The 14,403-nt window shown below is 37.4% G+C and overlaps 1 protein-coding gene across 1 annotated transcript in view; it reads right to left on the minus strand.

The window, feature by feature from the left end:
* Window positions 1-2,718: 2,718 nt before the first annotated feature.
* Window positions 2,719-14,403, minus strand: part of LOC123944635 (calcium-activated chloride channel regulator 1-like) — a 29,243-nt gene continuing 17,558 nt past the window's right edge. The window contains exons 12-14 of the mRNA XM_046009911.1: window positions 13,974-14,144; window positions 13,017-13,256; window positions 2,719-3,059 (exon numbers count right to left, since the gene is read on the minus strand). Of these exons, the coding sequence (XP_045865867.1) occupies window positions 2,719-3,059; window positions 13,017-13,256; window positions 13,974-14,144 (752 nt within the window). The remainder of the gene's footprint in view (window positions 3,060-13,016; window positions 13,257-13,973; window positions 14,145-14,403) is intronic.

A 14,403-nucleotide genomic window follows, 5' to 3' on the forward strand; every position in this document is an offset into this window, starting at 1 on the left:
GTGGCAGAGGCCATAGTCTCTGATTCTTTTCTTTGTTAGGGGTTCCTCCTCTTAGTCCTTCTTTTGAGGGGTTGTTGAGGAATGTACAGAGTCCAAAGTATTAATCAGGCCCAAGATGCACCCATCTTATAGGGACCTTTGGGTTGTCATCCTCTTGTTCTTCCTCCCTTAGGGAGGGGCCTGCTGCACTGTTAATCATGCAAGCCTGCTTAGGCAGAGTTGCCCTGCCCCCGTCGGAGGGGAGGTGGGGGCTTAGTGGAAACTGTTTTTTTTTTTTTTTATTATTTTTTTTTAAACTTTTTTTTTTTTAAATTTATTTGACAGAGAGAGATCACAAGTAGACAGAGAGGCAAGCAGAAAGAGAGAGAGAGAGGGAAGCAGGCTCCCTGTTGAGCAGAGAGCCCGATGTGGGGCTCGATCCCAGGACCCCGAGATCATGATCTGAGCCAAAGGCAGTGGCTTAACCCACTGAGCCACCCAGGCGCCCCAGAAACTGTTTTTTTGAGTCTCTGTTCTCTGGTGGCTTTCTGCATCACTTCCATCTCTTCTGAGAAAGCAGAAATGACTGCACCCAAACCTCTGATCCAGCGTAGAGAAAACTTAGTCTGCTCTTCACTGAGCTCTCCAGGATACACAGTCTCAGTTTCTGTCTGTGCTGCTAAAAACCACAGCCTTCCATGGTGATGTGCGCCCTCAGCAACTTTCCTAATGGTCGACCCCAGGGCCAGGGTGTGTCTCTGCCCTTTGTGCTTCTAAAACCTTGAGTGGCCTTGGTTCACATGGCAAGCTCCCACAGCTCCTGAATCCTGTCTGGGGGCTGCACTAAAGTCCTTTCCCCATGCTACTGGTCTGTGAGTCTTTTAAGTTTTTCTTTTTTAAAACTCATGAATGGGTGGTGGAATATATCAAATGCCTTTTCTGCATCTATGGAGGTATTCAGAATTTTTTCCCTTTAATCCATTAACATGATGAATTTCTTTGACAGGGTTTCTTTTTTTGTTATTATTATTATGAGTTTTACTGTTTTATTATTATGAGTTTCTTCATTTCATTTGGAACTTAAGTATAGAATTCAATGAATAATTCTCCTTAATTGAGGATACCCTATTATCATTGGTGAATGGCTCCTCCATTGTGTCATTTTACTTATTCTTTTTCACTATCCACACTCCTATTCCATTTCTCCTACCCCCAAAGTCTTTCACTTTAAGGTGTTTATAATATATCCTGATAAAATAAAATGTTTTCTTTGTGTATGCCTTTGTGTTAATTTATAAAAATGGTATTATCTTATAGATTGTACTTTGTTTCAACTCTTTTCACTCAACACCATATGTTTAAGAGCCGTTTTATTGCTGTATATGCATCTACTATATTATTTTTAAGTATTGTATATTATTTCAGATTCTGTATCCATTACATGTATTTATCTATTCCCTTAAGGATGGACACCTAAAGTAACCTTCAACTTTCCATAACCAAAAAGAGTTTTAAAAAAATCATTCTGCCTATACACAAAGTATTTTCTTCTAATATAACACTCTGTCTTTCTCAGAAAAAAAAAATCACACTATTACATATTAATAGCTGAATTTATATTTTATTAGAGAGCTACAAATTTGATTGATGTAATAGAGTTAAGTTGCTGAAAGGCTTTATGTTGATTCAGATCACCATTATTAAGTCATTAGTTTTCCTTATATCAAGTCCTCACAATACCATATGCACATCATACTTTGTGGATGTTTTTGAAGTCACAGGCCAAATTTGGATTTCCTTGAAGGTCTGAAAATATTTATTGATCTTTCTCTTTTTTCCCCCTCTATGCTGTGCCTTTTATTCCTGTGACTTACTCCATACCTGGAAGCCTGTACCTCCCACTCCACTTTATCCATTTTGCCCATTCCCCTCTACTCCCTATGTTATTAATTTAATAAATTTAATAAATATCTATAGGATATCCACTTGTGTCAAGTACTATTCTAGAAACTGAGGATGCATCAATTAAAAAAAAAAGTCATACCCCGATGGGCATCATGGTGGATGATACTCTTAGGACCTTATAATGCCTCATATTACAATTAGGATTTTATTGTGATGTTCACATTACATACCAAAAAGTATTCTTGCTGTCTAATAGTCATTTCATAGTCAGGGTCAAAACTTTGATATACCACTGTTAATCAAAAATAAAAAACACACTTGACCTCCTTACTATTTTAGAGCTTTCTCATTGAAGAATTATCTTTATTGTCCATTCTGGTTATAGTTTATATAAACATGAAGTATTTATAAGCAAGAATGAAACCTAAATAATTCTACCATAAAATGTTTGTTGTGGATATATAAATATTTTTCTAATGGCTTAGATGAATTCTGATTTTTTAATATACCAAATGAATTTGTAGCACACTCTGAAAATGTTTCTTAAGACACCTTCAAGAACAAATATGCATTATCTTTTTTTATTGAGTTAATAAATGGATTTTTCAAAGATAGGAAATATTATATTCATTATGATTTACATTTAGCAACTTATTAGCTCATTAATTAATACTAATGAACTCAAGTAGTTAGGAAATTTACAACTTTGTACATTTACAAAGAGTTTTGTTATAGACAAGTGTAACAAGTTAAATTCTAAATAAATGTTAATCAAGTATATATAAATTGAATATTCTTTCTTTTTAAAATATTATTTCTAATATATTTCCTAGTTTAAAATGTAGATAAAATCATAGCTAATCCCCAGATTGCCAAACTGGTTGCAAAAATCTTGGTACCCAGAGCAGGGGCACTGGATTCCTGCAGAGGAATAAACTTGGTTGCTTGTGCAATGTTAGAAACCTCTGAGGTTAGATTAGCTCCATGGATGGCTTGAATTGCAATATAGAATTTGGTGCCATTTTCTATTTTAAAAGGTTCTGGTTTAAATTCAAAATTTTCTATTGAGCCAGCCTCCTTAGGTATCAGACTAGTAGTGTTTACTAAAACAGCATGGTCAAAATCTTCTCGGAGATCCAGGAAACACATACTCATTCTTATAATGTAGCTGTTGGCTGAAAGACAATAGATACTTCATGTATATTAAAATCATTAGGATGCCTTATTAGCACCATATTGTCTTATACTTAGGGCCCATCAGAAATGCACAGTAGGATTTAGACATGAAAACCATAGATGTAGGTTTTATCTGGTTATTCCATCTTCTTTCTTTTAAGAACAAATATGTGAGTAGTTTTAATCTAGTTATCTAATCACAAAAATTAATTCAAAATCATACAGCACTAAAAAAATGAAATCTAGATTTTTTTTTAAGAAATAGAAATACAAAAATCTGAATCTATTTTTAGAACAAGGAACACAATAGCATTCAAGTATAGGAAAGACATTTGGTTCCCCACAACTGTATTATTTCTCATTAAGCTGAGAGGGAGTAATAGGAGTGGGGAGTGGGAGATCAGTAGAGTGTGAGACAGGGATAAGGATAAAGGGCAAAAGAAAGCGGAGAGGTTAAGATGTGTACTAATTAAAATGTGCTTAAGAACTTAGGCAGACTTTGATTCATACCTTAATTCTACACTTTCTAGCTGTGTAACAAAGAAAAATATATTTCACCTTTTTACCTTCAATTTTCTTATCTATAAAATGGAGATTCAGTCATTCAATTCATTCAACAAATATTTATTGAATGCCTACTACTTGAGTGGTGATGATAATGCATGAAAAGTGTTTTAGCAGAATGTCTGGGACCTAAATGTTTGAAATATGTTATTATTGTAACTCTTACTTTGTCAAGAAAAGAAAGGGAGATGCTAACATAGTTTTTTTTTTATTCCAAAATGCTTTTAGAGATCTACTAGAGCTATCAATATAAAAATATATTCTCACATTCTGAAATGCCATGAATAAAACATCAACTGTCTTTTTTTGAAGTAAAGACTATTTTTTCATGAAATGTTGCAAGTGTTTTAAGTGTGTGGTGAATAACATTGATTTAGTGGTTTAAAAAAAAAATTGAGAGCCTCTGCCTTGACATTCTAGTCTTTTAGTAATAAGCCTTATCAATCTATTTTACTACTCTTCACACACACCCTGTATTCCATTTAGATGGTTCTATCTATCTATCTGTCTGTCTATCACCTAGCTTTTATTTTAATTTAGATATTTTATTCTGAAACTTTGGTTTTTTGACCTTGATCATATTATTTGCTTCCTTCTTTTCCTGTCTGACTCCCTGTATGTGCCTTCCTTTCTCTATTTATACTAATTGTACTCCTTCCTCAAGACCCAACAGGAACTCAACATCTTCATAAAGATTTGTTTACATATTTTATCCACCTTGATGATTCTCTGTCATGAATTCTTATTGTGTGGAATGGAGTTTTCTCACTTATTTTATGGAGGTTCAATTTATCTTTACAATCCTGCCATATTCTTTGTCTTAGGACAAAGGGTATGTTTTATATTCCTTTTATATCAACTGAAGTATCTGGCACTGTGGTGGGTTTGTATCTGACCTCTTGTTAACCAGCAATATAGATATTAAGTTGATGCCCCAAGTGATAGAATTATAGAATTATAAAACACTAGAGTTACATATACTTGTTTTAATACTTCTAGCTCACCTAGTAATTCTTATATTGGACAGTATGGAAATTGGGTCCCTGAGAATTTAAGAACTTCATTGGATATTATATAGATATTCATTTATCCTTTGAGATACTGCTACTGCCTTCTTTCAAAGTGCTTGATGGTAATATTTGATAGCAACTACAACCTGTTCTTATTTGTCACAAGGAAAGAGAGATTAGATTCCACCTAACTTTCACCATTTATGGTTAAACATGGTGACGTTCTTTCTTTCCCAGAGTCCAGATATAATGCAATTTTTCTTCTTTTGGTTCCTATAATCAGCATGAGGGCATTTAGTATGAACCTGATCTTGAACTCAAGGCAACATCTTGACTGAATTGAATTCAGAATTAAACATTTGGTCAGGTAGTTTTATTTGTGCCTTTTTCAGTGGAGGTATTTTTTTTTTAATTCTGCCATATCTTTAAGGATCATAGCATGAAAAAGTGTATTTCAAAAGTTGTCCTGGGAGGAGTCAAGATGGTGGAGAAGTAGCAGGCTGAGACTACATCAGGTAGCAGGAGATCAGCTCGATAGCTTATCTAAACATTACAGACACCTACAAATCCAATGGGGGATCGAAGAGAAGAAGAACAGCAACTCTAGAAACAGAAAATCAACCACTTTCTGAAAGGTAGGACTGGCAGAGAAGTGAATCCAAAACGAGGGGAAGATAGACCGCGGGGGGAGGGGCCGGCTCCCTGCAAGCGGCGGAGCAACGGAACACAAAATCAGGACTTTTAAAAGTCTGTTCCACTGAGGGACATTGCTCCAGAGGCTAAACTGGAGTGAAACCCACGTGGGGTCAGCGTGACCCAGGTCCCACAGGGTCACAGAAGGATCAGGGGTGTTGGAGTGTCACAAGCTCGCAGGTATTAGAATGGGGAAGCCGGCTACAGAGACAGAGCCGAGGACTGAGCTCTCAGCTCGGGGTTACCTTGAGCCGGTCGCAGCCTGGGTGAGCTCAGAGCGCGGCTGGAGGCCGGGGATACGGGAGAGAATGGGCGCTATTCTCTGGGGGCGCACTGAGGAGTGGGGCCCCGGGCTCTTGGATCCTCAGGGCCAGAGACTGGGAGACTGCCACTTTCTTTCCCGTCCTCTGGAACTCTATGGAAAGCATTCAGGGAACAAAAGCTCCCGAAAGCAAACACGAGCAGATTACTTAGTTCAGCCCCCAGTAAGGGCGGTGCAATTCCACCTCGGGCAAAGACACTTGAGAGTCACTACAATAGGCCCCTCCCCCAGAAGATCAACAAAAAATCCAGCCAGGATGAAGTTCATCTAGTTTATCTAATACATATATTTTTTTCTTTCTTTTATATATTTTTTCTTTATTTGTTTTCTTTTTTTAATTTTTTCTTTTTTTTTTTTCTGAACCTCTTTTTATCCCCTTTCTCCCCCCCGCCCACGATTTGGGGCCTCTTCTGATTTGGTTAAAGTGCATTTTTCTGGGGTCTTTGCCACCCTTTTAGTATTTTACTTGCTCCTTCATATACTCTTATCTGGCCAAAATGACAAGGCGGAAAAATTCACCACAAAAAAAAGAACAAGAGGCAGTACCGAAGGCTAGGGACCTAATCAATACAGACATTGGCAATGTGTCAGATCTAGAGTTCAGAATGACAATTCTCAGGGTTCTAGCCGGGCTCGAAAAAGGCATGGAAGATATTAGAGAAACCCTCTCTGGAGTTATAAAAACCCTTTCTGGAGAAATTAAAGAACTAAAATCTAGCCAAGTTGAAATCAAAAAAGCTATTAATGAGGTGCAATCAAAAAGGGAGGCTTTCACTGCTAGGATAAATGAGGCAGAAGAAAGAATTAGTGATATAGAAGACCAAATGACAGAGAATAAAGAAGCTGAGCAAAAGAGGGACAAACAGCTACTGGACCACGAGGGGAGAATTTGAGAGATAAGTGACACCATAAGATGAAACAACATTAGAATAATTGGGATTTCAGAAGAAGAAGAAAGAGAGAGGGGAGCAGAAGGACTATTGGAGGGAATTTTTGGAGAGAATTTCCCTAATATGGCAAAGGGAACAAGCATCAAAATCCAGGAGGTGCAGAGAACCCCCCTCAAAATCAACAAGAATAGGCCCACACCCCGTCACCTAATAGTCAAATTTACAAGTCTTAGTGACAAAGAGAAAATCCTGAAAGCAGCCCGGGAAAAGAAGTCTGTAACATACAATGGTAAAAATATTAGATTGGCAGCAGACTTATCCACAGAGAACTGGCAGGCCTGATATATTCAGAGCACCAAATGAGAAAAACATGCAGCCAAGAATACTCTATCCAGCTAGGCTATCATTGAAAATAGAAGGAGAGATAAAAAGCTTCCAGGATAAACAAAAACTGAAAGAACTTGCAAACACCAAACCAGCTCTACAGGAAATATTGAAAGGGGTCCTCTAAGCAAAGAGTGAGCCTAAAAGTAGTAGCTCAGAAAGGAACAGAGACAATATACAGTAACGGTCACCTTACAGGCAATACAATGGCACTAAATTCATATCTCTCAATATTACCCTGAATGTTAATGGGCTAAATGCCCAATCAAAAGACACAGGGTATCAGAATGGATAAAAAACCAAAACCCATCTATATGTTGCCTACAAGAAACTCATTTTAGACGCGAAGACACCTCCAGATTTAAAGTGAGGGGGTGGAAAACAACTTACCATGCTAATGGGCATCAGAAGAAAGCTTGGGTGGCAATCCTTCTATCAGATCAATTAGATTTTAAGCCAAAGACTATAATAAGAGATGAGGAAGGATACTATATCCTACTCAAAGGGTCTGTCCAACAAGAAGATCTAACAATTTTACATATCTATGCCCCTAATGTGGGAGCAGCCAACTATATAAACCAATTAATAACAAAATCAAAGAAACACATCAATAATAATACAATAGTAGTAGGGGACTTTAGCACTCCCCTCACTGAAATGGACAGATCATCCAAGCAAAAGATCAACAAGGAAATAAAGGCCTTCAATGACACACTGGACCAGATAGACATCACAGATATATTCAGAACATTTCATCCCAAAACAACAGAATACTCATTCTTCTCTAGTGCACATGGAACATTCTCCAGAATAGATCACATCCTGGGTCCTAAATCAGGTCTCATCTGGTATCAAAAGATTAGGATCATTCCCTGCATATTTTCAGACTGCAATGCTCTGAAGCTAGAACTCAACCACAAGAGGAAATTTGGAAAGAACCCAAATACATGGAGACTAAACAGCATCCTTCTAAAGAATGAATGGGTCAACCAGGAAATTAAAGAAGAATTGAAAAAATTCATGGAAACAAATGATAATGAAAACAACGGTTCAAAATCTGTGGGACGCAGCAAAGGCAGTCCTGAGAGGAAAATATATAGCAATACAAGCCTTTCTCAAGAAACAAGAAAGGTCTCAAGTACACAACCTAACCCTACACCCAAAGGAGCTGGAGAAAGAACAAGAAAGAAACCCTAAACTGAGCAGAAGAAGAGAAATCATAAAGATCAGAGCAGAAATCAATGAAATAGAAACCAAAAAACATAGAACAAATCAATGAAACTAGGAGCTGGTTCTTTGAAAGAATCAATAAGATTGATAAACCCCTGGCCAGACTTATCAAAAAGAAAAGAGAAAGGACCCAAATAAATAAAATCATGAATGAAAGAGGAGAGATCACAACTAACACCAAAGAAATACAGACAATTATAAGAACATACTATGAGCAGCTCTACACCAACAAATTTGACAATCTGGAAGAAATGGATGCATTCCTAGAGACATATAATCTACCACAACTGAAGCAGGAAGAAATAGAAAACCTGAACAGGCCTATAACCAGTAAGGAGATTGAAACAGTCATCAAAAATCTCCAAACAAACTAAAATCCAGGGCCAGATGGCTTCCCAGGGGAATTCAACTAAACATTTAAAGAAGAACTAATTCCTATTCTCCTGAAACTGTTCCAAAAAATAGAAATGGAAGGAAAACTTCCAAACTCATTTTATGAGGCCAGCATCACCTTGATCCCAAAACCAGACAAGGATCCCACCAAAAAAGAGAACTACAGACCAATATCCTTGATGAACACAGATGCAAAAATTCTCACCAAAATACTAGCCAATAGGATTCAACAGTACATTAAAAGGATTATTCACCACGACCAAGTGGGATTTATTCCAGGGCTGCGAGGTTGGTTCAACATCTGCAAATCAATCAATGTGATAGAACACATTAATAGAAGAAAGAACAAGAACCATATGATACTCTCAATAGATGCTGAAAAAGCATTTGACAAAGTACAGCATCCCTTCCTGATCAAAACTCTTCAAAGTGTAGGGATAGAGGGCACATACCTCAGTATTATCAAAGCCATCTATGAAAAACCCACCGCAAATATCATTCTCAATGGAGAAAAACTGAAAGCTTTTCCATTAAGGTCAGGAACACGGCAGGGATGCCCATTATCACCACTGCTATTCAACATAGTACTAGAAGTCCTAGCCTCGGCAATCAGACAACAAAAGGAAATTAAAGGCATCCAAATCGGCAAAGAAGAAGTCAAACTATCACTCTTCGCAGATGATGTGATACTATATGTGGAAAACCCAAAAGACTCCACTCCAAAACTGCTAGAACTTGTACAGGAATTCAGTAAAGTGTCAGGATATAAAATCAATGCACAGAAATCAGTTGCATTTTTGTACACCAACAACAAGACAGAAGAAAGAGAAATGAAGGAGTCAATCCCATTTACAATTGCACCCAAAACTATAAGATACCTAGGAATAAGTCTAACCAAAGAGGCTAAGAATCTATACGCAGAAAAGTATAAAGTACTCATGAAAGAAATTGAGGAAGACACAAAGAAATGGAAAAATGTTCCATCCTCCTGCATTGGAAGAATAAATACTGTGAAAATGTCTATGCTACCTAAAGCAATCTACACATTTAATGCAATTCCTATCAAAATACCATCCATTTTTTTCAAAGAAATGGAACAAATAATCCTAAAATTTATATGTAACCAGAAAAGACCTCGAATAGCCAAAGGAATATTGAAAAAGAAAGCCAAAGTTGGTGGCATCACAATTCCGAACCTCAAGCTCTATTACAAAGCTGTCATCATCAAGACAGGATGGTACTGGCACAAAAACAGACACATAGATCAATGGAACCGAATAGAGAGCCCAGAAATAGACCCTCAACTCTATGGTCAACTAATCTTCGACAAAGCAGGAAAGAATGTCCAATGGAAAAAAGACAGCCTCTTCAATAAATGGTGCTGGGAAAATTGGACACCACATGCAGAAAAATGAAATTGGACCACTTCCTTACACCACACACGAAAACAGACTCAAAATGGATGAACGACCTCAATGTGAGAAAGGAATCCATTAAAATCCTTGAGGAGAACACAGGCAGCAACTTCTTCGACCTTAGCTGCAGTATCATCTTCCTAGGAACATCGGCAAAGGCAAGGGAAAGAAGGGCAAAAATGAACTATTGGGATTTCATCAAGATCAAAAGCTTTTGCACAGCAAAGGAAACAGTCAACAAAACCAAAAGACAACTGACAGAATGGGAGAAGATATTTGCAAACGACAAATCAGATAAAGGGCTAGTATCCAAAATCTATAAGGAACTTAGCAAACTCAACACCCCAAGAACAAACAATCCAATCAAGAAATGGGCAGAGGACATGAACAGACACTTATGCAAAGAAGACATCCAGATGGCCAACAGACATATGAAAAAGTGCTCCACATCACTCGGCATCAGGGAAATACAAATCAAAACCACAATGAGATATCACCTCACACCAGTCAGAATGGCTAAAATTAACAAGTCAGGAAATGACAGATGCTGGCGAGGATGCGGAGAAAGGGGAACCCTCCTCCACTGTTGGTGGGAATGCAAGCTGGTGCAACCACTCTGGAAAACAGCATGGAGGTTCCTCAAAATGTTGAAAATAGAACTACCCTATGACCAAGCAATTGCACTACTGGGTATTTACCCTAAAGATACAAACGTAGTGATCTGAAGGGGCACGTGCACCCGAATGTTTATAGCAGCAATGTCTACAATAGCCAAACTATGGAAAGAATCTAGATGTCCACCAACAGATGAATGGATAAAGAAGATGTGGTATGTATACACAATGGAATCCTATGCAGCCATCACAAGAAATGAAATCTTGCCATTTGCGACGACATGGATGAACTAGAGGGTATCGTGCTTAGTGAAATAAGTCAATCGGAGAAAGACAACTATCATATGATCTCCCTGATATGAGGACGTGGAGATGCAACATGGGGGGGTAGGGGGATAGGAGAAGAATAAATGAAACAAGATGGGATTGGGAGGGAGATAAACCATAAGTGACTCTTAATCTCACAAAACAAACTGAGAGTTGCTGGGGGTGGGGGGGGTTGGGAGAGGGGGAGGGTTTTATGGACATTGGGAAGGGTATGTTCTATGGTGAGTGCTGTGAAGTATGTAAACCTGGCGATTCACAGACCTGTACCCCTGGGGATAAAAATACATTATATGTTTATAAAAAAATAAGAAATAAATAAAAAATTTAAAAAAAAAGAACACAATGGTAAAAATGATGATTAGAGCAAACCCCCCCCCCAATAAAAAGTTGTCATGATAAGAGTTTTCAGCATTGAAGTACAAAAGAGCTCTTTGTGGGTATTCTGTTTTCTTTGGTCTTAGAATGATTTTTTTCCTTATATGATAAAAAGAAATATAGCTTTGAAAATGTTATATATTATGGGGCACGTGGGTGGCTCAGTGGGTTAAGCCTCTGCCTTCAGTTTAGGTCATGATCCCAGTGTCCTGGGATTGAGCCCCATATCAGGCTCCCTGCTCAGAGGGAAGCCTGCTTCTCCCTCTCCCACTCCCCCTGCTTGTATTCCCTCTCTATCTATGTCTCTCTCTGTCAAATAAATAAATAAAATCTTTAAAAAAAGAAAAAGAAAAATGTTATATATGAAATGAAAGGTTAAAAAGCATCCTTTCTTTTGAGAGTGTGCAGTGAGAGATTTATTGTAAGCCAGGAGAAGGAGTACTGAACATGGGACTTTTCCCCCCTGACGACCCCTGAGAAATTGTATATATTGATATTGCATATTGCTTTCATTTTCTCACCTTTAAGGGTAAATAAAAAGATTGACTTTATCTCAAAAGAATCTACTAGTCTAGCAATATTGGAATATGATAGATGTTCAATAAATACTAGTTAAATTCAATTTAAAATATAGATAAAAGTGACTCAACTTTCTAGAATGAGGACAATTTATTATAAGGAACTTCAGATGAATGAGGTATTTCGGCCTTGAACTTTATTCAAACCCCATGGCCCAATTTCTCCAACTAGTGAGTTTCTCTGTGTGTGATCCTCTCTTCGTGGGACACCTTCACTTAACTTTGCTAATTTCTTTCATTCTTTAAAACTTAGGTCAGGGATAGTCTTTCCTGGGATGCCTTTTAAGATAGACCTTGTGATCTTAACGCCTGACTAGGAGTTTGTGACTTTCCAGTGGCCTGCCATATCATCCTGTGCTTACAACAACGAGTCTAATATCACATTCTGTACAATTGTGTGTTTACTTGCTGAAAATGTCTTCTGCACTCAACTGACTGTTGAGCGTAGGAATTATTTCTTAGGAACCTAATAGTGTTTAAAATTCAACAAAAGATCAATGAAAATTCAGCCAAAGAACTAATGAAACTGTACAGATACAGAAACACTTAGGAAAACTTTTCTTTGTTAAAAGGAGAAGAAAATGTAATAGAAAGCTTTTAACTCATTCTTCTCAAAGTCATTTCAAAGATGGTTCATATTGTGAGAGGCAGTTTGGCACAACACACTTGATAAGAGTGGGTTAGATTTCTAAGTTATTAAATATAGAAATAATTTGGGCCAGTTCATTATGTCTTGGAGCTTCAATTTCTACATCTAAAAGTAGGTGAGTAATGGCTAAGAGTAAACACTCCATTCATGTTTTTTATAAGTAGAACATTAGATAATTCCTAGCAAATGAAAGCCAAAGGGATTTATTTATATATATATGTATATATATATATAAGAATATATATAATATATTTATTTAAAATTTTAAAAATCACTTTTCTTTTAAAGATTTTATTCATTTATTTGACAGAGAGATAGATAGCACAAGTAGGCAGAGTAGCAGGCAGGCAGAGGGAGAGTGAGAAGCAGGCTCTCTGCTGAGCAGGGGAGCCCGATGTAGGTTTGATTCCAAGACCCTGGGATCATGACCCTAGCCAAAGGCAGCCGCTTAACCAACTGAGCCACCCAGGCGCCCTTCTTTTATATATTTTAAAACATAATATGAAACTTACCTTTTCCTTTATCAAGGACATTGCCAGGGGCCGTCCATGAAAGTTGAATGTGATCTTCTTTAATCTTAGCTTCAAGGTCTGTGATTTTGCCAGGTGGGAACACATGAGTATCACTACCAGCAGGAGGAGCTCCTGATACAGTAAATGATCCTCCAGCGGTTAGTCTGCTGAAATCTTCTACTTTAGCTTCTGATATGTCATCTTTGACTTCAGGCCTGGGTGGGTTCAGTATAATTTTACCTACAAAAAAGGTAATTCTGTGACTTTTCATAATGCTATGTCTATTCTTTATCTTATAATCTCATCTTGCAGCTATAAATGGATTATTATTGATTGTAGACAGTGAAAAATAGCTTTTAGTGAAAAAAAGCTTGTTTTATTGGTATCATTTTAAAATTGATGAGACATTATGCAATGTGAGAACTATCTCTTAACATACCTGTCTTTATTACTTGACTGTAAATTCTTTGAGGACAAGGCTGGTGTCTTGTTTATTTTTTTTAGTTACAGCATCTAGCACAATGCTTGCCACATAGGTGCTCAGTGATTTCTTTTTTTTAAGATTTTATTTATTCATTTGACAGAGGGGGAGAGAGAGAGAGAGCACAAGCAGGGGAAGTGACAGGAAGAGGGAGAGGGAGAAGCAGGCTCCCTGATGTGGAGCTTGATCCCAGAACCCAAGACCTGAGCCAAAGACAGACGCTTAACCGACTGACCCCCCCAGGCACCCCAGTTGATTTTTTTTTCAGTGTAAATGAAATGAACTGAGGGAGATGTAAACAAAACACGCTGGAAGCATCATCCAGTGCTAGGTCTTTTAACATGAATATGGCTTTTAAATATACAGATAATTATACAACTGTATACTTATATTTTCCATAGTACATAATATTTTCAGTGCTTACCACATGTAACTTACATAAACACATGACACATTTCTATCTTAGTGCTACTTACCATTTTCAACATAGCCTGGCATATACAGAGCTTTGTTCTGTTGTTGTTTTAAACTTAGTCTGGCCATATTGTTTCTCGCCTGGGCATGTACTCTTAAACTGTATCTACCATTTCCATGGTATTCTGTAAAATATCTTGAATAGACACCATCATTCTTAACAGTATCAGCACCTAGATATTATAACATAATTAGCCATTCAGCAGAGTAACAGTGACAGTCCTAAGCACTGTTCATGAGCACTAGTGTTGGTAATTATTTTGGGAGTGAGTATAGCACAGTGGTTTAAGTACATGAACCTCCGTATCAGATGGCTTGGGTTCAGAGCCTGGCCTGGCTACTTGCTAACATTTGACCTTGGAAAAGTAATTCATGGTAAACATTCAATTAACATTAGCTATTATTATTTCATATAGAAATCTTAACAAAATA

Source organism: Meles meles, chromosome 1 (genome assembly GCF_922984935.1).
Source record: "Meles meles chromosome 1, mMelMel3.1 paternal haplotype, whole genome shotgun sequence".
Classification (NCBI taxonomy): Eukaryota; Metazoa; Chordata; class Mammalia; order Carnivora; family Mustelidae; genus Meles; species Meles meles.